Source organism: Capricornis sumatraensis, chromosome 1 (genome assembly GCF_032405125.1).
Source record: "Capricornis sumatraensis isolate serow.1 chromosome 1, serow.2, whole genome shotgun sequence".
Taxonomy (NCBI): domain Eukaryota; kingdom Metazoa; phylum Chordata; class Mammalia; order Artiodactyla; family Bovidae; genus Capricornis; species Capricornis sumatraensis.
In genome coordinates this window covers 61906930-61932848 of record NC_091069.1, presented here as the reverse complement: position 1 = coordinate 61932848, position 25919 = coordinate 61906930, and the positions used below count along the sequence as shown (strand labels likewise).

At 42.4% G+C, this 25919-nt stretch overlaps 2 protein-coding genes across 7 annotated transcripts in view; both read right to left on the bottom strand.

The window, feature by feature from the left end:
- LOC138085730 (E3 SUMO-protein ligase RanBP2-like) overlaps positions 1 to 10195 on the bottom strand; it is a 58396-nt gene extending 48201 nt beyond the window's left edge. For all 4 annotated transcript variants that reach the window (XM_068980248.1, XM_068980258.1, XM_068980266.1 and 1 more), the window contains exon 1: positions 10124 to 10195. In XM_068980248.1, the coding sequence (XP_068836349.1) occupies positions 10124 to 10195 (72 nt within the window). The remainder of the gene's footprint in view (positions 1 to 10123) is intronic.
- A 6725-nt stretch (positions 10196 to 16920) lies between these two features.
- LIMS1 (LIM zinc finger domain containing 1) overlaps positions 16921 to 25919 on the bottom strand; it is a 32756-nt gene continuing 23757 nt past the window's right edge. For 2 of the 3 annotated variants that reach the window (XM_068983303.1, XM_068983294.1), the window contains exons 6-10: positions 24850 to 25000; positions 24347 to 24439; positions 23117 to 23165; positions 21895 to 21970; positions 16921 to 19543 (exon numbers count right to left, since the gene is read on the bottom strand). In XM_068983303.1, coding sequence (XP_068839404.1) covers positions 19429 to 19543; positions 21895 to 21970; positions 23117 to 23165; positions 24347 to 24439; positions 24850 to 25000 — 484 coding nt within the window. In that variant the 3' untranslated portion in view covers positions 16921 to 19428. Of the gene's footprint in view, positions 19544 to 21561; positions 21710 to 21894; positions 21971 to 23116; positions 23166 to 24346; positions 24440 to 24849; positions 25001 to 25919 lie in introns of those variants that run through there. The other variant, XM_068983287.1, reaches the window with a different exon arrangement.

The window sequence follows — 25919 nt, the reverse complement described above, 5'->3', positions numbered from 1 at the left end:
GGATTAAAGACTCTGAAAGAGGGTTCTCCCAATCCTTTTGATCTTTTTAGTTTTAAGGTTATCAGAAAAGTTACCATACTGCCTTTAGGCAGTCAAACATCGAAAGAACTCACCTTTGGTCATGTCTTGCTGATGTCATGTCTTGATATCCTTGTAGAGAACTCACCTACCATTGAATCATTCACTCAGTAACACAACTGCGTTTACATATGCACTCAATGTAAAACTGGGTTCATGAGACAGGTTGGTTTTACTCTAATGATAATGGTTGTTTCCTTAACAAGCCTCCTCAGAACAAGAGGAACCATGGTTCACACAACGGGGGCATGAGTTTGCCTGAAGAGCAACCCAGTCAAACAGAACATCAGTTAGGTTCTGACTGAATGCTTCTAAGAATCCCACCTAGGCAGGACAACAGAGCCACAACAGGTGGTGTTTCAGATGGCAATGAAGCTATAAAGAGACACGAAGGAAACTTAAACCACCAAGGAAACTTAAACCAATCTGAAAAGGCTACATTCTTAGGATTCCAACTATATTACGTTTTGGAAAAGGCAAAACTACATAGACAGTAAAAACATTAGTGGTAGCCTGGGCCTGCAGGGAAGAAGGTATGAACAGCAAAACACAGAGGATCTTCAGGGCAGCGAAGCTACTATGTATGACACAATAACAATGAATACATGTCCTTATACATTTGTCAAAACCCAGGACTGTACACCACCAAGAGTGAACCCTAAGGTAAACCGTGGACTTCGGATGAAAATATTTTAAGTTCATCAACTGTAACAAGTGTTCTATTTTGTGGGAAATGCTGACACTGGGGTAAGCAGGACGAATGTGGGAAAACTACCTTCATTACAATTTTGCTCTGAACCTAAAACTGTTCTAAGTCTACTAAAAAAAAATTTAACTCTAATTTTCCACAAATTTTCCTCAGCAAAATGAACCAAGAACTCATCAAAACTATTATACACCATAATCAACAGGGATTTTTGTCCCAGGAATACAAGGTTGATTTCATACAAGACAATGAGTTAACTAATACATCACATTAAAAAACAAAGGAAATAAACTGCAAGACCATGTCAAGTGCCATCAAAGGAAAAACAGTATGTGACAAAATCCAACATTCATTCATGATAAAAATTCTCAGAAAACTGATTCTCTCAGAAAGCAAAGAATATCCTCAACATGATAAAGGTCATTAATGAAAAGCTCACAGCTAACATCATGCTCAGGGCTTTCCAGGTGGTGCCAGTGGTAAAGAATCTGCCTGCCAAGCAGGAGATGCAGGTTCAATATCTGGGTCGGGAAGAACCACTGAAGAAAGAAATGGCAACCCACTACAGTATCCTTGCCTGGGAAATCCCATGGACAGAGGGATTTCTGTAGGGGATTTCTGGCAGGCTACAGTCCATAGGGTCACAAAAGAGTCAGACAAGACTTAACGACTAAACAACACCAATAGCAACACCACACTCAAGGATGAAAGATTAAAGGCTTTCCCTTTAAGATCAGGAATGGCTTTCAGTGCTTCTATTCAACACTGAGTTGGAAGTTTTAATCAGAACAATTTCAGACAGGAAAGAAATTACAAAAACAAAAACAAAAAAAAACTGAATTGAAAGGAAGTAGCAAAACTATCAATATCCATAGATGATGCAATCTTATATAAAGTCCCCCAAAATTCACAAGAAAACTATTAGCTAAAAAGCTAATCCAGCAACACTGCAGGACACAAGATTAGCACACAACAGTCAGCTGTGCTGAATAAGCAGAAGAGTGAACTGATAAAGCAATTCCAGTCACAAAAGCTTATGAAAGAATCAAATACCTGGGAGTAAAGTTACCCAAAGAGGCAAAAAACCTGTATGCTGATAAATTTAAAACACTGCTGAAAGGAATTAAAAGACCTAAATAAATGGAAAGGTGTGTTCATGAACAGGATGACCTAATATTACCAATGGGTGAATACCACCCAAAGGAATCTACAGATTCAACGCAATCTCATGAGAATTCCAACAGCCTTTTCTGAAGAAACAGAAAGGTCAATTCTCAAATTCATATGGTATTATAAGAGGCCCCAAACACACTCTTGAAATAGAACAAAGCTGAAAGACATACCACTTCCCCAATGCAAAACTTACTACAAGACTACAGCAATCAAAACATCCTGCCACTGATCTAAGGAGAGACATACAGACCAACTAAACAGAACTGAGAGTTCAGAAACAAACCCATAAAGCTATGGACAACTAATGTCTGACAAGCATGCCACGTCTATTCAACGGAAAGAAAACAGTCTCTTCAATAGACGGTGATGATACAATTGATTTTCCACATGTATACAAACTAACTCAAAATGGGCCAACATTAAGAACTAAAATCCATAAAACTCTCACAAGAAAACATAGGGTTAAATCTCCGTTAGCTCAAATTTGGCAATGTACTCTTAGATATAACACCAAAAAACATAAGACACAACAGATAAAATGAGATTCACTAAAATTAAAAATGTTTTGCATCAACTGACAATCCAAAAAAAAGTGAAAGGACAACTTATAGAATGAGAAAAAACATTTGGAAATTATATCCAAAAGATATAAAGTATTTCTACAACTCAATAACAGACAAATATTCAATTAAGAAGCCCAAAGCAAAGGGCTTAGGTAGCTACTGCACTAAAGAAGATATGCAGATAACCAATAAGCCATGAAAAGATGCTCAACATTATTGGTAATCAGGAAAATGCACATCAAAGCCACAATATAAAACCCCTACCAGGATGGCTATAATTTTAAAAAGAAGAAGAAGAAGAAGAAAAAAGAGTATAGAGAAACTGAAATCCTCTTACACTGCTGATGGAGATATAAAATGGTGCAGCCACTATGGAAAACAGTTTGCAATTTATCTAAAGCTAAACGCAGATTACAACCCAGCAATTCTACTCATGGATACAAATTCAAGAGTTAAAAACAAAATCTCAAATAGATATCTGCACACCCATGTTCACAGCAGCATTACCCACAATAGCCAAAAGGCAGAAACAAGTGTCCTTCAACAGATAAAGGGATAAACAAAATGTGGTCTATACAGACAGTAGATTAATGTAAGTGGCTCAGATCATGCGCTTGTACTTGCAAAATTCAGACTTAAATTGAAGAGTGTAGGAAAAACCACTAGGCCTTTCAGGTAGGACCAAAATCAAATCTCTTACGATTATACAGTAGAAGCGACAGAGTTAAAAAAAAAGTGACAGATTCAAGGGATTAGTTCTGAAAGTGTGTCTGAAGAACTATGGATGGAGGTTTGTACCACTGAACAAGACAGTGATCAAAACCATCCCCAAGAAAAAGAATGCAACAAGGCAAAATCGCTGTTTTGAGGAGGCCTTACAAATAGCTGAGAAAAGAAGAGAAGTGAAAAGCAAAGGAGAAAAGGAAAGATATACCCATCTGAATGCAGAGTTCCAAAGAAAAGCAAGGAGAGATAAGAAAGCCTCCCTCAGGGATCAATGCAAAGAAATAGAGGAAAACAACAGAATGGGAAAGACTACAGATCTCTTCAAGAAAATTAGAGATACCAAGGGAACATTTCATGCAAAGTAGAGCACAATAAAGGACAGACACGGTATGGATCTAACAGAAGCATAAGATATTAAGAAGAGCTGGCAAGAATACACAGAACTATACAAAAAAACCTTTCTCTGATGCTGAGAAAGATTGAGGGCAGGAGGAGAAAGGGACAACAGAGTATGAGATGGCTGGATGGCATCACCAACTCAACGGACATGGGTTTGGGCAGACTCCAGCAGTTGGTGATGGACAGGGAGACCTGGCATGCTGCAGTTTATGGGATCGCAAAGAGTCGGACATGACTGAGCAACTGAACTGAAATGATAGAAAAAAAGATCTTAATGACCTAGATAACCACAATGGTGTGATCACTAACCTAGAGTCAGACATCCTGGAATGTGAAGTCAAGTGGGCCTTAAGAAGTATTACAATGAACAAAGCTACTGCAGGTGACGGAAATACAGCTGAGCTATTTCAAATCCTAAAAGATGCTGCTGTTAAGTGCTGCACTCAATATGCCAGCAAATTTGGAAAACTCAGAGCAGTGGCCACAGGACTGGAAAAGATCAGTTTGCATTCCAATCCCAAAGAAAGGCAATGCCAAAGAATGCTCAAACTACAGCACAATTGCGCTCTTCTCACATGCTAGCAAGGTGGTGCTCAAAATCCTTCAAGCTAGGCTCCACCAGTATGTGAACTGAGAACTTCCAGATGTACAAGCTGGATTTAGAAAAGGCAGAGGAACCAGAGGTCAAATTGCCAAAGTCCAATGGATCACAGAAAAAGTAAAGAGAATTCCAGAAAAACATCTGCTTCATTGACTATGCTTAAATTTTTGACTGTGTTGATCACAACAAACTGTGAAAAATTCTTAAAGAGTGAGAATACCAGACCACCTTACCTGCAGATCAAGAAACAACACTTAGAATCGGACATCAAACAGCTGACTGGTTCAAAATTGAGAAAGAAGTACATCAAGGTTGTACACTGTCACCCTGCTTATTTAACTTATACGCAGAGGACATCAAGTGGAATGCTCGGTTGGATGAATCACAAGCTGGGATCAAAACTGCTGGGAGAAATATCAACAACCTCAGATATGCAGATGACACCACCCTTATGGCAGAAATAGAAGAGGAACTAAAGAGCCTCTTGATGACAGTGAAAGAGGAGAGTGAAAAAGTTGGCTTAAAGCTCAACATTCAGAAAACTAAGATCATGGCATCTGGTCCCATCACTTCATGGCAAATAGATGGGGGAAAAAAATGGAAACTGTGACAGACTTTATCTTCTTGGGCTCCAAAATTACTACAGATGGTGACTGTAGCCATGAAATTAAGACACTTATTCCTTGGAAGAAAAATTATGACAAATCTAGACATCATATTAGAAAGCAGGGCCATCACTTTGCTGACAAAGGTCAGTATAGTCAAAGCTATGGCTTTTTTACAGTAGTCATGTACGTATGTGAGAAAAGTGAAAGTGAAAATCACTCAGTCATGTCCGACTCTTTGCAACCCCATGAACTATACAGTCTGTGAATTATCCAGGCCAGAATACTGGAATAGGCAGCCTTTCCCTTCTCCAGGGGATCTTCCCAACCCAGGGATCGAACTCAGGTCTCCCTCATTGCAGGCAGATTCTTTACCAGCCAAGCCACAAGGGAAGCCCAAGAATACTGGGAGTGGGTAGCTCATCCCTTCTCCAGCGGATCTTCCCCACACAGGAATTGAACCAGGGTCTCCTGAATTGCAGCTGGATTCTTTACCAACTGAACTATCAGGGAAACTGGACCATAAAGAAGGCTGAGGGCCAAAGAATTGATGCTTTTGAGCTGTCACTTTAGAGAAGACTCTTGAGAGTCCCTTGGACAGCAAGGAGCTCAAACAAGTCAATCCTGAAGGAAATCAACCCTGAATATTCATTGGAAGTACTGATGCCGAAGCTGAAGCTCCAATACTTTGACTACTGGGTGTGAAGAGCCAACTCACTGGAAAAGACCCTGATACTGGGAAAGATTGAGGGCAGGAGGAGAAGGGGTGACATAGGATGACTTGGTGGAGGCTCAGACGGTAAAGAATCTGCCTACAGTGCGGGAGACCTGAGTTCAATCCCTGGGTTGGGAAAATTCCCTGGAGGAGGCATGGCAACCTCCTCCAGTATTCTTCCCTGGAGAAACCCCATGGACAGAGGAGCCTCACGAGGTGCAGTCCATGGGGTTGCAAAGAATCAGACATGACTGAGCGACTAAGCACAGCACATCTCACTAAAAGAGGATTATCTTTAGATAATTAAGCAACAATTATTAAAGACTAACACACAGAATCATGAAATTTGGGGGAAACCTGATCATTTCTGCCTCCAGTCTCATTTTACAGGAAATTGAAGTCCAGTAGGTTAAGTGTCTTGTGGAAGTATACACAGCCAGGAAGGAGCACAGCCAAGGCTACACAGCAGGACAATCTGGTTCCCTCAGTGCTGCTTTCCATGACACTTCACACCACTAGAAGCAAATGCCTGAATTCACTTAAGCTGCTAAGCATCAACTGATGTGGGGCTGAAAACAGGAACATTCAGACTTGAGAGACACCATACTGCCCTTCACCTTACACAGCCAACAGACTCCCCCTCTCATATACACTCTCTGCAAAAGGTGAAACGAATGGGTTTGTTATAAACTGATGGGCTCCAAATTTGTGGATTCCTGACAAGGGTGAGGGGTAAGGGTTATAGAGAGGACAAGTAAAGTTGAGGTACCCAACAGTGAGTTCCTAATTCTGTTCTCCTGGAAGGTTAGGTTAAAGGAAATCTATCAAAAAATATAACAGAAGAAACAAAGAAGACAGAAAAATGTGGATGGCCAAACCCGAACCAACTTTTCAGTCAATAAGAACACCAGAAAGATAACAGGAAAAAAAGAGGGAGAGAGGAAAGAAAAAAATGCTCAATGAAATACAAGATGTTCCAGAAGTGAAGGAAGTAAGTTTGTCAACTGAAAGAAAACTTCCAGAAAACCTATAGGCTATCAAGAATAAGAACCACATATAACCTCCAACAGCACACTGCAAATATGCAGCAATGCTCTCAAAATTAAGAAAAAAATTATTTCAAACCAAGATTTGACAACCCAACGAAAGATTAGGTAAAGACATTTTTTGTCAGTAGAAAGAGTTTAAAATGGAGAAAAGCAGATCAACAAAGCAAGGATTAGGGGCATTGACCTCTGCACAATTGAAAATCTATGGATACTTAACAGTCGTCCCCCTGTACACACACACACACACTCTCCCTCCAGAACCCTGGGTAATCCATATATATCCAAGCTTCCACATCTTCATATTCAGCCAACTGTGGATCCCATAGCACTGCTCTATGTATTCATTGAAAAAAACACAAAAAAACCCTTCATGTAAGTGGATCTGTGCTGTTCGACGAGCAACTGTAATATGTACATTACTCAGAAGTATGACATACAGATGTTTAAGGTAGAACAAATAACTAAGAGCTGTGAAGCTGCCTCTGAGAAGCAGGAAATCAGGGGCGTGGAGTAAAAACCTAGATATAAAACTAAGAAACTAAGAAAACTAAATAGAATCCATCAGGGGAAAGAAAAAGGAAATTATATTTTCAGTAAAAGCAAAAGCAGGTGTTGGTTTTGTGTGCTCAGTCTCGTTCAACTCTTTTGAGACCCCACGGACCGTAGCCCGCCAGGTTCCTCTGTCCATGGAACTTTCCAGGCAGTAATACTGGAGTGGGCTGCCATTTCCTCTTCCAGAGGATCTTCCAGACTCAGGGATGGAACCTACACCTCCTGCATTGGCAGGCAGATTCTTTACCAACTGCACCACCTGCAAAGTCCTAACAAAATCAAAAGCAGGTGTAAAGGAGTAGAAAATGGCAACACAAAAGAAGTAAAGAAATGAGTGGAAGCCTGGGAAGATATATGACTATGGACCCATCACAGCACTTAGTCCAACATTGCCAGTGTCGGCCCAACTGGGTACCAAGTACAGACACCCTAATCTTTTTATACTCTTCACAGCCACTGTCTCTGCTCCCTCTACCATCTCCCTCCCAACCTGTCCAAAGCACCATGTTCACTTACACCCACGATTATAGCATTATTGTCATGTGTTCCGAAGTTTTTGTTTATTTTGTTTCAGTTGCTAAGTTATGTCCGACTCTTTTGACCCCATGGGCTGTAGCCCACCAGGCTTCTCTGTCCATGGGGTTTCCCAGGAAATACTGGAATGGGTAGTCATTTCCTTCTTCATGGGATCTTCCCAACACAGGGATCAAGCCCGAGTCTCCTGTACTGGCAGGTGGATTCTTTACCACTGACCTACCTGGGAAGCCAGGAAGACCTAATACACTCTTACCAAAGTCTAATTTAAAAGTTTCACAGTTCATTTCTTGAGGTTAATCAGGATCCTGAGGGCAAGGGACCTTCCTACTCTGAACACCCATCCCCGATTCCTGGAGATCCACCCCAGGACCTCCTGAGAAGCAAGCCTTTATCAACTCTGCACCTCAGGCCTCCCTCAGTGTCCTATTTTAGTCTGTGTATTGTGAGCCCAGAGACTGTAGCCTGCCAGGCTCCTCTGTCCATGGGATTCTCCAGGCAAGAATACTCGAGTGGGTTGCCATTTCCTTCTCCAGGGGATCCTCTCGACAAAGGAATCAAACCCCAGTCTCCCGCACTGCAGGCAGATTCTACTAAGTTACAAGAGAAGCCCCATGAATCAACTGAAACCAAATAAAAACTTTGCTATTTTAGCACCAGATTTTAAACAGCTGAATCTGGGGATTCTCTTTACTCTCTGCTTCTCTAGAGGTCCACCTAGGACCTTGTCCTGCAGTGTTTCTCCAGGACACTGACTATCAAAGTTTTCTCCTGATGTTCATTAGCAATCCTTCAGCTTGTGCAACAACTGTGACTCCAATCATAGCAGAAGCGCTTCTCCTGCAGGAAGTGGAATCGGTCCCCCAGTGGCTGTCCCCTAACCCTCTCCTCCTGCCACCTGAAGCCTTTCTTCCTGGTCTATGTCCTTGAGATCCAGGTATCAGGCTGCTAAATATCAGGTAAAGTCCAACTATAGCTAGTTAAAGGATGTTAACTCCTTGAATTATTATTTTAAACATTTCTATTATGATTAAAGCACCTCTTTTAGGTCTTTATCTGGGACCCAAAGTTACCTACTGCACTTGCTAATCAATATCCCACTGAAGTCCCCAGGTTCAAAAGTCAATGATTTCTCCTTGTCTGAAGAAAAACATCTGATTATAATACTCTTTATAAATGTAAAAGAGGTGACAGTAATAACCAATCCTTAACGTTTTGTGCCCACTCTTCTTTACTGATGGAAAAGTTCCCTAGTTCAAAGAACATTCTAATTCCTGTCTAGACAGTGGTTTTTAAGGCTTTGGAGAGCCAGGGTGCCCACTAAAATTTTCTTAAAAGCGCTTAACTTGCTTTAGAAGAAAAAAAAAAACCGGCCACATCAGTTTCAGGGACAGAGAATGTTTAATGAGCTCCTGTTTTTGACTCTGGTAGGTACATTTGTATTCACAGCTATGCCAGCAGCTGGAAGTTACAATCTTAAGGTTGGCACCTATTCCCCTCCTCCAGAGCCATAGGCTGTAACCCACTCCATACTCCTGAAAGAAAGAAATCACACCCACTGCCAAAATCCTGCTGGGTTACCATGTGCCCCCGGAAAAGTATCTTGAATTCCCCAGGTCCTAACAGCCGTAGGGTTGTCGGGAGCACAAAGTAAAATAATATATGCCTAGTATGTGGTAACCAAGACACTATTACGGTGCCGTTACAATCCTGACTGTTCGCTGGTTTTAATTTCCTCATACATCTTTATTCGCATAGGCTCCGGCCCAGAACACCTGGAATGCCTGTCCCTGTAACAGCCACATCTACTGAGAGCTTACCATGTGCCAAGCACTGCCCTAAATGTGTATCATAGCCCATCCTAAAAACTCCTATCGATACCCTAACTCCCAACCTATTAATGAAATAAGCGGCAGTTGTCTCGAATCCCACAGCGCGTGCTTGGCGGAGCTGCGACTCGGCCCTGGGCAGCGACTCCGGGTCCAGCGCCCCCTCCGCCCACCCTCTGGTATCAAGGTCCGCGGGATCCGCTGGGCACCCAGCTCCCAAACTACGCCGGAGATGGCAGAGTACCCCGAGAGACGTCGTCGGAAGGCCACAGAGTCTACTCCAGAAACAAGGCCCGGACGGAAACTCAGAACCCCCGGAACTCCGTTGAAAAACAAAATGCGCGGAAAGCAGCTTCCAAAGCGGTGAGTGAGAGGCGGCGGGGCGGCTGCGCCTCGGCGTGGAGCCCAGGACGCCCGAGCGCCGGGAACGAAGAGCAGGAAACGAAAGAGGAAGAAGAGAAACAGAGAGCGCCAACGCCCGCCCGCCGCCTCCCCGTCTCCCGCCCGCCGCCGGCCGCCCGGCCGCGCCTCAGCGGGGGACATGGCGCCGCCGCCGCGGGCCCGCCCGGAGGCCATGGCCCCGGCCCGCTCACCTCCCGGGGTGACGGGGCAGAGCCCTGCACCGAAGCGATGTATCGCTCCACGTCGGCCTTGCTGCGCCTCATCTTGCCGCCGACTGGGCTCTGGATAACGAACGCCAGCGCCGAGGCCGAAGCGGCCGCCGTCGTCTCGGGAGCGCGCAGCCCGAAGGTCCGTGACGCAGCGCCGTCGCCGGAGAGAGGGCGACGCGCCTGCGTAGGTGCGTGCATGCGTGAGAGCTGCGTCAATCCTGTGCGCCGCGCAGACCCGCGGACGCCGGCTCGCAGAGGTGAACGCGCTTGCGCAGCGCAGGAACGCGAAGCTCGTGGGGTGTGTGACGCGGTTGAAAGTGCTTAAAGATGACCCCGGCCGGTAGCAGCTGCGTCCGGAAATATCTCTCCCGCAGGCTCTCGAGCCGGACGCGCTGTTCCCGGTGCTGACGTCACGCCGCGGCGCCAGTCGGCTATATCTAAGCGCTCTTTTGGAATTTGAATTTTTCGGACGTAGTTTTAAGACAAGTTGTAGAAAATGTTTTCAGTAGTGAAAAGATCACATCCTGTGTATACGGGGAGTTCAGGATTTATGGTTATGGATACTTTTTATCCTTTTAAAATAGTTTTATTCAACACTTAGAGCTAATCTGGCCTCTTACAGGCTATCCTTTTTGATTTTTCCATTTTTCCAAATTTTCTACAGTGAGCAATTATTTTCTTTATAAAGAGGGAAACCATCATGGTGTGTTTTGTTTCGGGTTTGTTGGATGTGAATAAGGGTGGCTGGTCTGGGAGGGTACTTGGTCCAGACCCCAGCTAATGTTAACTAATCTAAGGGATAGTGAGGAGCGAGTCCCTCTGCTGGTTTCCTTGGTAAATAATGAGTCAACAGGAGGTCTGCTGCAGCTGCTAAGTCGCTTCAGTCCTTTCCGACTCTGTGCGACCCCATAGACTGCAGCTCACCAGGCTCCCCCGTCCCTGGGATTCTCCAGGCAAGAACACTGGAGTGGGTTGCCATTTCCTTCTCAAATGCATGAAAGTGAAAAGTGACAGTGAAAAGTGAAAGTGAAGTCGCTCTGTCATGTCCGACTCTTAGCGACCCCATGGACTGTGGCCCACCAGGCTCCTCCGTCCATGGGATTTTCCAGGCAAGAGTACTGAAGTGGGGTGCCATTGCCTTCTCTAACAGGAGGTTAAGTCCTCTCTAATTGGTAGTATCCCTTTCCCCAAGGGAGTGAGCCTGGCCCTATGTCCTGCTACACACCTGGGGATGTTGCTCCAAGACCTCGCTTCAGGTGGGTAAGTTCCTGTCGCTTCAGTTCAGTTCAGTCACTCAGTCATGTCCGACTCTTTGCGACCCCTGAATCGCAGCACACCAGTCCTCCCTGTCCATCACCATCTACCGCAGTTCACTAAAACTAAAGTCCATCGAGTCGGTGATGCCATCCAGCCATCTCATCCTCTGTCATCCCCTTTTCCTCCTGCCCCCAATCCCTCCCAGCATCAGAGTTTTTTTCCAATGAGTCAACTCTTCGCATGAGGTGGCCAAAGTACCGGAGTTTCAGCTTTAGCATCATTCCTTCCAAAGAACACCCAGGGCTGATCTCCTTGCAGTCCAAGGGACTCTCAAGAGTCTTCTCCAACACCACAGTTCAAAAGCATCAATTCTTCGGTGCTCAACTTTCTTCACAGTCCAACTCTCACATCCATACCTGACCACTGGAAAAACCATAGCCTTGACTAGATGGACCTTTGTTGGTGAAGTAATGTCTCTGCTTTTGAATATGCTATCCAGGTTGGTCTTAACTTTCCTTCCAAGGAGTGTCTTAATTTCATGGCTGCAATCACCATCTGCAGTGATTTTGGAGCCCCCCAAAATAAAGTCTGACACTGTTTCCACTGTTTCCCCATCTATTTGCCATGAAGTGATGGGACTGGATGCCATGATCTTCGATTTCTGAATGTTGACCTTTAAGCCAACTTTTTCACTCTCTTTCACTTTCATCAAGAGGCTTTTTAGTTCCTCTTCACTCTCTGCCATAAGGGTGGTGTCATCTGCAACATATCTGAGGTTGACATTTCTCCCGGCAATCTTGATTCCAGCATTGTGCTTCTTTCTGTTGCTTACTCTGGGCTTTTAGTCTTGAACCTGGGCAAGGCCTGTGGCCTGCAGCTCAACATCACATGTACTGACTTATTCTCCCAACAACTTAATGAAAGTACTGTTATTTGTTCTTATGCTCAGGTGGACAGATAGGAAACGGAGGGTGTGAACAGTAAAGCAACCTTGCCAAGCATACCTTGGCAAGCACATAAAATTACTACCTTAATCTGTTTTAGTTGAATATACTGAAAAGGAGTAAGTGAAAGAGGAAGAGCACAGAGGGACTTGAGATGAAGAAACTCTTGATTTTGATCAGCAATGGATGCCTTTGCTCTATGCTAGGTGCCTGTCAGTTCAATTAATTCAGAAGTTGAGAACTCAAGATTAATCAGGTAAAACTGGCTGATAAAAAAGTCATAAGCCAGGATGAGAAACTTTAAACATAGAGTTCTATATGTCACTCTTGGCTTTCTCTCTCCCTCCCTAATGAGCAGTTTGCATTACACATTAACTGGACCCCCTCAAAGATGGGAGTGCCTGCTCCAAAGTAGAGGGCTTTTCTTTTAACTTTCTTGTGCGCTAGCAACATAACTTCTTAAAAGAATAGTGCTCCTTCCCACCTCTGCAGGGGGTTGTGGTGACCTGCCCACCTGGGCTGAGTTTCCTCCATTAACTTTAGGCAAAATGTCAGTAAGTTATTTTGATTGATGATCCTTTGTCTTGAAAATGTGGAACGCAAAAGTAGAAAGTCGAGATACTTGGACTAACAGGCAAATTTGACCTTGGAGTACAAAATGAAGCAGGGCAAAGGCTAATAGTTTTGCCAAGAGAATGCACTAGTCATAGCAAACACACTTTTTCAACAACACAAGAGAAGATTACAGATGGACATCAACAGATGGTCAACACTGAAATCAGACTGATTATAAACTTTGCAGCCAAAGATGGAGAAGCTTTAAACAGTCAGCAGAAACAAGATTGGGAGCAGCTCTATACAGTCAGCAAAAACAAGACTGGGAGCTGACTGTTGCTCAGATCATGAACTCCTTATTGCCAAATTCAGACTTTAATTGAAGAAAGTGGGAAAAACCACTAGACCATTCAGGTATGACCTAAATCAAATCCCTTATGATTATACAGTGGAAGTGAGAAATAGATTTAAGGGACTAGATCTGATAGACCGAGTGCCTGGTGAACTATGGATGGAGGTTCGTGACATTGTACAGGAGACAGGGATCAAGACCATCCCCAAGAAAAAGAAATGCAAAAAAGCAAAATGGCTGTCTGAGGAGGCCTTACAAATACCTGTGAAAAGAAGAGAAGCCAAAAAGCAAAGGAGAAAAGGAAAGATATACCCATTTGAATGCAGAGTTCCAAAGCCTTCCTCAGTGATCAGTGCAAAGAAATAGAGGAAAACAATAGAATGGGAAAGACTAGAGATCTCTTGAAGAAAATTAGAGATACCAAGGGAACATTTCATGCAGAGATGGGCTCAATAAAGGACAGAAATGGTATGGACCTAACAGAAGCAGAAGATATTAAGAAGCGGTGGCAAGAGTATACAGAACTGTACAAAAAAGATCTTCACAACCCAGATAATCACAATGGGGTGATCACCCACCTAGAGCCAGACATCCTGGAATGTGAAGCCAAGTGGGCCTTAGAAAGCATCACTATGAACAAAGCTAGTGGAGGTGATGGAATTCCAGTTGAGCTACTTCAAATCCTGAAAGATGATGCTGTGAAAGTGCTGCACTCAATATGCCGGCGAATTTGGAAAACTCAGCAGTGGCCACAGGACTGGAAAAGGTCAGTTTTCATTCCAATCCCAAAGAAAGGCAATGCCAAAGAATGCTCAAACTACCATACAATTGCACTCATCTCACACGCTAGTAAAGTAATGCTCAAAATTCTCCGAGCCAGGCTTCAACAGTACATGAACCATGAACTACCAGATGTTCAAGCTGGTTTTAGAAAAGGCAGAGGAACCAGAGGTCAAATTGCCAACATCCGCTGGATCACGGAAAAAGCAAGAGAGTTCCAGAAAAACATTTATTTCTGCTTTATTGACTATGCAGATCACAACAAACTGGATAATTCTTCAAGAGATGGGAATACCAGACTACCTGACCTGCCTCTTGAGAAATCTGTATGCAGGTCAGGAAGCAACGGTTAGAACTGGACATGGAACAACAGACTGGTTCCAAATAGGAAAAGGAGTACATCAAGGCTGTATATTGTCACCCTGCTTATTTAACTTCTATGCAGAGTACATCATGAGAAACCCTGGTCTGGAAGAAGCACAAGCTGGAATCAAGATTGCTGGGAGAAATATCAATAACCTCAGATATGCAGATGACACCACCCTTATGGCAGAAAGTGAAGAACTAAGGAGCCCTTGGTGGAAGTCAAAGAGGAGAGTGAAAATTTGGCTTAAAGCTCAACATTCAGAAAACGAAGATCATGGCATCTGGTTCCATCACTTCATGGCAAATAGATAGGGAAACAGTGACAGACTTTATTTTCTTGGGCTACAAAATCACTGCAGATGACTGCAGCCATGAAATTAAGACAATTACTACTTGGAAGAAAAGGTATGACTAACCTAGACAGCATATTCAAAAGCCGAGATGTTACTTTGCCAACAAAGGTCCGTCTAGTCTAGGCTATGGTTTTTCCAGTAGTCATGTACGGGTGTGAGTTGGACTATAAGGAAAGCTGAGTGCCGAAGAATCAATGCTTTTGAACTGTGGTGTTGGAGAAGACTCTTGAGAGTCCGTTGGACTGCAAAGAGTTCCAACCAGTCCATCCTAAAGGAAATCAGTCCTGAATATTCATTGGAAGGACTGATGTTGAAACTCCAATACTTTGGCCACCTGATGCCAAGAGCTGACTCATTTGAAAAGATCCTGATGCTGGGAAAAGACTGAAGGAGGGAGAAGAGGACAACAGAGAATGAGATGGTTGGATGGCATCACTGACTGAATGGATATGAGTTTGAGTAAACTCTGGGAGTTGGTGGACAGGGAGGCCTGGTGTCCATGGGGTCGCAGAGTCGGACACGACTGAGTGACTGAACTGAACTGAATCGACATCTAACAGGTGGGACAATTCTCAGGGCTTCTGAGAATCGGCTTCCCAGATTACAATCCTCAGTTTGGCTCGAATAAAATTTCTTTTGTTCTTCTTACATTGATTATTGAATTTTCATTGACTGTTGTCTCACTGTTTCATCGACTGCTGAGTTTTGAGAGGACTTTAGGTATTCTGACTGCAAGTTCTTTCAAACGTGATTGCGGAACATTTCCTCCCAGTCTGTAGTTTGTTATTTCATTATAACTCGCCAGCATCTTCCACTAAGGAGACAGTTTTTGATTTTGATAAATTGCAACTTGTCATTTCTTTTGTTTTCTGAATCATGCTTTTGCTGTGGCGTAAGAACTCATGACCCCTAGTCACAAAGGTTTTCTTTTGTCTCACACTTTATATTTAGATATATGACTTTGAGTTCATCGTTTCAGTAAGTGGAAGGCTTATGTCAGGAGCCATTTTTGTGCATCTGGATGTCCGATTGCTCCAGTGCTACCCCTTCTCCATTAAATTGCCATGGAACCTTAAAGGGTCTCCTTGACATCACAGCCCCCTGGGCAGGTGTCAGGATTAAGTACCATGGTGTCACCTCACGGAGAAGGCAGTGGCACCCTACTCCAGTACTCTTGCCTGGAAAATCCCATGGACGGAGGAGCCTGGTAGGCTGCAGTCCATGGGGTTGCTGAGAGTCGGAGACGACTGAGCGGCTTCACTTTCACTCTTCACTGTCATGCACTGGAGAAGGAAATGGCGACGGGGGAGCCTGGTGGGCTGCCGTCTGGGGTCGCACAGAATCGGACACGACCGAAGCGACTTAGCAGTAGCAGCAATGAAGACACCCTGTGAACACAGAGGCTGTTCGATTTTTTTTTTTAACATGGACTTAGACACAGCACTACTTAAACTTTGTTACAGAAAAAACTACATACATAATAGTTTCAAATGGCTTTTTTTAAAAAGAAGAAATGTGGCACTCTTTTAAATTGAGGCATAACTGACATGTAATTTGTTAGTCTCAGGTGTAGAACATAATGATTCCATGTTTGTACACATTGCAAAATGATCACAATGTCTAGTTAACATTGGTCATCATGCAGTTACAAAATTTCTTATAATCATAACTTTTAAGATCTCTTCGCAATTTTCAAATATGTAATACATATTAATAACTATAGTCACCAAGCTGTATATGATGTCTCTGAATTATTTATTTTATAACTGGAAGTTTGTGTCTCTTGACCCTCTCCACCCATTTTGCCCTCCCTCACCCCCCACCCCCCACCCCCTGCCACTGACACCCACCAATCTGTTCTCTGTATCAATGAGCTTGGTTTTTTTAATCATTCCACATATAAGTGAGATCATACACTATGTGTCTTTCTCTGACTTTTTAGTAGTGTCCTATCCATGCTGTTGTAAATAGCAAGATTACTTATCTGTGGCTGAATAATATTTCATTGTTACATAGACCACATTTTCTCATTCAATCTTTCATTAGTGGACACTTGGGTTGTTTCCAAAATGGCTTTCTTAAGCACTAGTCCTATATCCTTAAGGTTCCATGTCTCAAAGCCGTTCAAGTTAAGCAAAAGATAACAGTTATTCTTAACAATTATGAACATTTATTAAGCACCAAGAGTATACTGCACTGGTTGCTATGTAAAAACATAATTATTGACATAGTGTCCCTGCCACTGAGTTTACAATCGAAAATGAAATACAACAATGCTGTAAGCCAACTTCAAAATTTCCTTAATTTAGAAATTGCTATTTTGGCAAACAAGGCAAAAATGACCTACCATCAGTTACAATGTTAGTAAGATGTAAAGAATGTTTGACTCGTACCCAGACATTTTCCCAATTATATTAGGCTTGATAAGGAAAAGAGCACTTAGAAATGTAGTAAACAATGAATTATTTCAAATGCCTTGTAGGATTTTAAGCAAAGATTTGTTCACTAGCCTGAGCTTCTCCCTTCTGGGAAGAAGCCATGTGAAACTAAGTAAGTCCATCCTCTCATGCACTGACAACCATTTACTCCTTACTCCTGGTAAGAGCTCATTGATCCCTTGCAGGGGGGAGGGAGTATGTGTCTGGATAAAACACCCCATGGCCTTGGAGGCTTCAAGGGGCAAACTTGCAGGAATTACAAACTCATATTTTATGAGAGAGGTGAGCAGCAGGACCTCTGGGCACAGAAGAGACATGAAGCCTGTAGTGATTCAGCCCATGCCTCTTCCCAGTGATTAGAAACAGGTAAGTGGGCGCTTTCTGCTCTGGATTTCCTGTGTGGGAGCATTTAGGAATTTAGCATCAAGACCCCAGACTGCAGATCCTGCACTGTATCCACAGTACAGTATTTAATAAATACTTTAAAGATTTTTGTTGCTGGTCATGTATTAGCTGACAAAGGCACGCTGAAGGGAATTTGATTCTTGCTGTCAAATGCAAAGACTGTTCAGATTTCTGAACACAGTCTAAAGTATATATTATTTTCTATCACTGATTGTATTTGGAACTCTAAAAGAGCACTAAAAAAATTAAGTTATTGGTTATAAATTAACTGAAAACTGAAATACAATTTACTGTAAAGTGCATGCACAAGTATTTAAAAATACATGCATACAAATATCTTAATGGCAGACTGGTAGCATCCTGAGATTTTTTTTTTAATGGCAAAATAACATTTCAGCAATTTTTTGAAAATACCAATAATTTTCCCCTTAGAAGCCCATCTTTGCAACTTTCTTTTATATGATAACATAGTTAAGTAGCAGCAACATTTAAAAAATGTTCACAAAATTCACTTTGCATATAGGTTTATGGAGAAAGACATCCAGAAACTTTAAGATAAAACTTTGCAAAATAAAATAATTCACTACTTTTGGCCTAAAGTTGACACTTAAACACCACTTTTCCAATTTAAAAGTGTTACTTATAACTCATACATACAGTAAATAAAATCTAATTATAAGATTTGTAATAAAAACTTGAAACACATATCAACATAATTCTCTTCCAATTAAGATCACAAATTAATTTCAATGTGTTTCCCTAAAAAGAAGAAAAAAATTTTAATATAATCATAGCTGTGGTAAATGAATTTGAGTTTACAAATCTCATTCAATGCACTTGTTTTTAGTTTGTAAGGTATGAAACTGCTAGAATTCCTGATTAATGTATGTATTTTTCTAAGGCAAGGCAAGTTTATTTATATATAAAGCATAGATATTAGCATGGTTATAAAGGCAATATGATCAATACATAAACATTCACGTTTTTTAAGTGATACATTCCAAACTACTTAACATTTAATTTCATATCCTACTCTAAGACTGCATCTGTGACCTTAAGCTTCAAAGTATAACTGCTGTAATACATGAAAAAATACTTCATTTTTCCAATATTGTAAAGTATACTGTATTTTCAAATATCTAATATAAATTTTTTTTGCACAAAATTTTAAAAAGAATACTATTAGCTAGCTATAACTACTATGTTAAGTAACTGTATAAAGAAGTTCACAAAGGAGAACAAAAATTAAAACTAAGCTTAATACTTATTGCATTTAACCATAACAATAAAAGTCCCCAAATCAAGTAGTTCTGAATACACTTGTTTCATATATGAGCAATGTGTATATTCATTTTACAGTCACTAGTTTGATAAACACACTAAGATTCTGTGAGATATGGTTTTCTTTTTTATATCCTCCCCAACTGCAGTTGTAATTAATTTTCTTTCAAATACAAAGTAAATAATGCTTATATTTTTTTATTTGAGTCATGTAAAAACTGACTCCTTTCATTTTTAAAAGTTATATTTAATATTTTGGACCCTAATTAAAATTTAACATTTAACCATGTTTCTTTTTCTATTATGTATCATCTACATTTCAACAAACTGATAAGGGTTATTAACAAAGGCAAATCTTGATCTCATCCATGTTTTAAATATGATGACAAACTTTTTTTCTCTTTAATGAGAAAAAGGAGATGAAGTACACCAACAGGTGTTCAATAGGTCCTCTTTGCTCTCAACGATTTTGAGACACAACTTTAAGACAGGGTGCATCAGGTCAGGCAATGTTGTGATCTCTTATCTTTGCATAGAAGAGAAAAAATAAAGGAAGTTATTTCCTTCCTAAGGTCTCAGCTAGCTTCTTAAGTCTTTTCTTCAGCTCCAGTGGAAATTTCTCATAGCACTTCTTACAGACTGGCTTCATGTCAAACTCCACAAATTTATTCCTAAAGTTAATAATAATAATAAAAAGTATTAGTGGAAATGTATTCACATTTGTATACAGACATACAGATAATGTGCAGTAATTTTACTGAAGTAAATGAAGACACTATGCATATTACAACTATATTCATATTAGCAAAAAACTGTAATTCTACTCTCAATTCTAATCATTATGGTAAACATAAACTGCAATACTATTTGAAAGTTGCCCTTATAAACTGCTCTTGTACAATGATCTATGTGATACAGAATGCTGACTACATTTTAGTCTGTGCTAAGTATGCAGGGAATCTAACGTGAATAAAACTCAGATAAAGTCAATCATTTTAAAATACTGTGAGAACACTTTTTAAAAATAGTTATTCAGAGCAAAGAACTCTATCTCTCTGATAAGACTGATACTCTTTATTGAAGGTGTAAGTATCTCATGTAGTATTTTACATGGTGGAGCTATGAGGCTTCATCTTGCCTGGCCTCCTGTCCCAAGAACAATGATCATCTTCAAAAAGAAAAACCTAAACTAACCAAAGGTTACTTTGGTTGGCTGTCTCACAGAAAATTCAAGAGCACCAGTGGACCATGTGGCCTATGGTCACATCTGTGATCAGTGTGTATATGGAGAACTCAATTCTTTAAAAGCCAGGACAGCACACACCCTCAATTCACTTGTGCAATTCCGGACACATGTTGAGAAGGCCTCCTAGCTATAGGTGATGCACTTCCAGTTGACAGCTATCAGCGCTCATAGCAGTTGAGGTCGTGAGTCCCTAATTGTGAATGGAACAAATGCAGAACTTTCTAACTAGTTCAATTTCTGTGAAATTACATCTAGGAAATGTGTGGGACACGTTCAGTGACACACTGTTATCTGTTACAAATTATTACATCTGTTGATACAATTTTAAAGAACAAAAATAACAAAATCCTGACCACATATTTAAACTGAAAAACCTTTTTTCTTTAAATACCATGTGAGAATTATTTTCTGATTTTTTTCCAGAGATCCTAATGATGACAGTAATTCAAATGTTATGTTTCAATTGGCAATTTGATTTAAATAGTGCTATTGAGTTAAAAAGTTCTCCCAAAGTGTTCTACAGACCCCATGAACTATAGCTTGCCAGGCTCCTCTGTTCATGAGATTTTCCAGGCAAAAATACGGGAGTGGGTTACCATATCCTTCTCTAGGGGATCCTCCCAACTCAGGTTGAACCCACATCTGCTTTAGCAGGTAGATTCTTTACCACTGAGCCACCAGGGAAGCCTGCTAAGCAAACCTTACATTGTGTTCATTTTCTATCTGAATTTTAATTTTTCTTTGTAGAAGGAAACTTGAAAACTGAAACAATAAAAAACTTTTAGAACTCGGAACACAATGGTCCCTATGAAGAACTGAGACAGTCTTTCCTAACAATGCAAGAGAATTTCAAAGACTGAAATATGTCCTGTGAAAACCAGGAATTGTACAAAAACACATACACATATCCAGAGATGCGGTATCTTATTCTCTACTCTAGATGGTCTCTGCTTAGATAGGAAACATGCTGAGAGGGTTTAGTTTAACATAGAACATGTAGCACTGGAACTGACCAATTAATTATTTTAGGCATAGAAGCAAAAAACTAGGATTTTAAAAGCTGTAATGATCAGATAGAAATACTATGAAACTTTTACACTATCTATTAAGAGATTAGAATTCTTCCCTTTGAATCCACTGGAAAAAAAAGGAATCTGTACCATATTGTGATTAAAAAACGAGCTGAGAGAGTCTACAGATTCAAGGAAGCAAGTGCAGTACAGGTTATGTGAAGGGTGGACCCTATTAAAGTGTGTAATTTAATAATTAGGCAAAAAGATCAGGTCTACACAGGACAAGCCCACCTATGTCAGCCTCTGGCAGCTACAAATACATGCCAAAAAGAAACAAGAAAAGCAAGAGACGAAACCAGGATCAACATGTATTCTAGAGGACTAACCACAGGAGAAAGCAGTAGAAATGGTGGCAGAGGGACAGAAAAGCTCACAGACAGACTGGCTTTTTCTTTTTCTGCTTGTCCTTATCCTTGGCTTCTCTCTCCCGCTTGGCAAGTCTCCTCTTAAATTCTTCTGGCATTTTCTCATAACAATGTTTGCAGACTGGCTTTAGATCAATCTCAACAAACTTATCCCTTTGTGTAGGACAGAGAAGGAACAAAAGAAAAGAGGGAACGATTAAAGGAGGAACCTTTGCTTTGAGGAGGCCTGGACAGAAAGAAGCAAGAAGCACCAGGTCTTTCTTTTCCAACACTGAATGCTCTCCACAATGTCCCCCGCGGGTCCCACCCGAGGGCTCGCAGGCCCAGTGCACACTTACTTGAGTGTCAGCTTGGCGCTGCAGGTGGAACAGGCAAAGCAGTGCACACACCAGGCCTTGTTGAGGGCGGAGACCACTGGGGAGAGAGGGGATGGTCACTCACCTGCAGCTCGGCTCACCACCCACCCCTTCCCCAGGCTGCTTCTCTAGGGCTTTCCTCACAAAAGAACCACACACGGCATTAAGCATCTCAGTGCCGTTAACTGATGCTCACGGAATCAGTTGAAGTTACTCACTAATTTATCTATCACACTGTTAGAACACACAGTCCCAGCTCTGCATCTGTCTCCCACAACTGCAGGCCTCACCTCAGGGAAGGCCATCACTGCCTTTCAACCTGTATTGATGGTTAATGCTTCAAGGCATCTGAACTGTAGATGCCAAGTCTTCCCATCAGAGCCTCCACTCCCCAGCCTCGAAGGTGCGGCCCAACTCTCCTGGCACCGCTACCTGCCTCCTGCCACCAGCCCAGCAAGGAAGTCTGAACTAGGTAGGTAATTAAAACAGGAGCCAGGTGCTAACCCACTAGCCGGGGTGAGTCTGCCTCCCAAGCTGACACTAAGCTCCTCTGCCCGCTTCTCTCTCCTGGTAACTGCCTCCCGCAGGTGGAGGTGAGATTTATTTCCACCGGCACTAAAGATCACTTTCCTGAAGCCACCCCTTCACAAAGGGCACTTGGGCAGTGTTTCAGAAAGTATTTCCCAAATTCGGCTCTCTGCCCAGAGGCATGAAGCAGGCTGGAAACAGCACTGTTTACAACTTCACCAGGAAGCTTCTGGCAGAATCTGCTAATGACTGCTGGCAAACAGCTGCTTCCTTTCCATGCTAGTCAATCAGGCCTCCTCATACGGGAGCAGGGGCAGGTTCTGGAAAGGTCTAGAGACAACCACCAGGTATTCACGTCTGCAGGGTTCAGGGGGCCCTCCCCAAGTGCTCCTAATGAACACACCTCGCAGCTTCCACGGAAAGTAATTCCAGGGATGGGAGGGAGAAGCAAGACTCGGGATCAGTCGTTTCTATGGTAATGACCTTGCAGCACTGGCCTAAAGTGTCATCACAAGTGAGCAACAAGTTCAATTCTTAGGAGTTAGCATTTCACGGCTAGAGATCACTTGGGAAATACGCCAAAGAAAGAGGAAAAGTAACCCATGACCATTGCAACATTTTCCAATTTTCACATGACCCGGGGTTTTGTGTCCAAAGGTGCCCTACAGGTGCTCACCATCACCTTCTATAACACGGTTGCAGTGGAAACAAACATCACCAAATAGCTGGAAACAGGAAAACACAAAAAAAAGTGGTAAAATTAAAGATATGTTACAACTAAGTATCAGAACACCAAACATTTAATATAATTTCAGTTCTTTGTACAACTTGAAAACAAATACCCTACAGCATGTTTCTAGCTTCCATATACATGCATTAACATACAGTATTTTTCTTTCTGACTTATTTCACTCCGTATAATAGGCTCTAGCTTTATCCACCTCAGTAGGACTGACGCAAATGAGTTCTTTTTTCATAGCTGAGTAATATTCCATTGAATTGACAGAATAGTGTGGAAACATATACATTACCATATGTAAAAAAGATAGCAAGAGGGAATTTTCTGTGTGACACAGGGAGTGCTCTGTGACCACCTAGAGGAGTGGGAAGCATGGGAGATGGGAAGGAGTTTCAGGAAGGAGGGGATATATGTATACCTGTGGCTGATTTACATTGATGTGTGGCAGATGCCAACAACAATTATCTTTCAATTAAAAAAAAAAAAACAGCCTGGCTACCTAAACTCAGAATTTGCTGTTACTAGAGATGATCAGTAAATGCTCACTGACTAGTTTTTAGTTCCTACAATGAAAACATTTTACTATTCATGTTGATGAAAAACAAAACACGGCTCTGGAGATGGTCCAGATTTCAGGATGGTCAAGGAGCATGAGAACCCCAGATTGGGCCCAGCACTGGAGTGGAAAATAGGCCGGAAGGACATTACTCGGTAAAGTGACAGAACTGGAAAGGACAGAGTAATCAATACTGATAACAGCGGTTAGACCAGTGAGCCCCATATTCTTGGGAAGCACACACTGAAGCGTTAGGGGTAAAGGACCACAGGGAATTTATCATCAAATGCTTTAGGAAAGAATCAGCACACTTTTGTACGTGTACATTGACTCGCATATAATGAGACGAGCATTTATGTGTGCGTCAGAGAAGGCAGGAAGGACACACACGTGATGAAGCAAGTACTGAATCCGAGTACAATGTGTAGGCATTTTCTTTGTATTTATTATTTTACCACTTTTCTCTGAGTATGAAATGATTTTACAAATAAAAAGTTAAAAAGCCATGTGTATAGCCCAGTGTCCGTCTCCCCAGAGCTCTCTTTGCACGTAACTGTGGAGAAGCTCAAGTTCACATAAGTGTGTGTCACATTCAAAGAGCCCATCTCTACCTGGTTGTAGTGGGTTTCACAGTATGCCAGGCCCTTCCTCTCGTAATGGCGATGTCCAAGGAATGGCTTCTCACACTTAGCACAGACAAAATGCTGGAAGAAACGGCATTAGGTCATACTTGCAACACCATGTTTTATTGTTGTAGTGAAGCAAAGCCCTAGAGCTAAAGAGAAGATCCATGAAAGCCTAGGTGCTGGTGTCATCTGGGTCACAAGCAACCCTGCAGTGCTCCCACCATTCACCTAGCATCCGGAGGCCCTGACTCAACAGCAGAATGAGAACAGTGAGGATACGTGGACACCTCTCTGGGTTGGACCAGGAACCAAGAGGTCTCCCTGCACCGTCACGGCTGATCACAGCACCGTGCCATCTACATTCTTAGTTTTCCACAAAGTTGACTGTCACCAAGTGGCCTCACTCGCCCCTCAGCATCCCCCAGCCTTGCTGGCACCCCTGAGCCTTCGGTGTGTGAGGGCCCCATTACCCCGCCACAGGCACTCACCTCCACGTGCCACTGCTTGCCCATGGCGTTCACCACACGCCCCTCGATGGGCCGGCGGCAGGCACCGCAGATGGGCACCCCCATCTTGTCATGGCATGGCAGGCAGTACAGCTCCCCCTTGAGCTCCCGGGCGTCGGCAGTCAGCTCCTTCCTGCCCGAGAAGGGAACCACTGAGTACCACCAGCAAGGCGAGAGCCGGCGGCTGGTGCAGCTGACGCCCTCAGATAAGGCATCTGAATAGACCACCGCAACAACCCTATAACTGCTTGCTCCCCCCAGAGGTGGTCACAGCGATCAACCAGCTTCAGGAGGCTTCATATTCGTGTCAACATAAACACCACTCAGCGATGACCAGTCAGACGTACCCCCACGCGGGCCCTTGTCGCTGCTCTCCTTGTTTTCCTTAAGAAGCTGGGGGAGAGGGATGCAGGCCCGGGGACAGACCTGCTAATGCTACCTTCTTAAAATAACAAGAGTGTGGAGACCAGTTCCACTTCCTGACACTCACTAACAAGCTGCTAAGAACAGCAGTGGGTTCACAGAAAACATACAGACCAAACGCCCAGACCGCTCCCCCGACGGATGCTTGAGTTCACTGCCATCTTCAGTCTCCTGAGTCAATAAACCAAGGTGGCCCCCAAGCCAAGATGAGTTTCATCTGTTTTTAAAAGGTTCTTTAGGAGAAGTGCTCATGGAGAACGAACAGAGGGAGGACAGGCAAGAAAATCTGACCAAGCCGGAACTGGATCCCCAAAACAAGCTGTCTGTCAGCTTTCACTGCAGCTCTCTACTCCCCGTGGTAACAGCCAGGACAGTCATACCGACTATGGTCAAGTACCTTTTCCATTAAATTCTTATACTACCCAGCAGATTGTGAAACGCATAGCCTAACAGCTTATCCTGAGCTTCTGAAGAAAAAAACAAAATTGCCTTTAGATGTAAATAGAGAGCGAGAGTAAACAGATGTAGTTTAAATGCTAATGGTTACAACTGTGAAAGTTATATCCATTTTGATACAAAGATAAGACCATTTAAAGTTTTTTTCTTTGCATGGGAGAGGGGACCCTGTG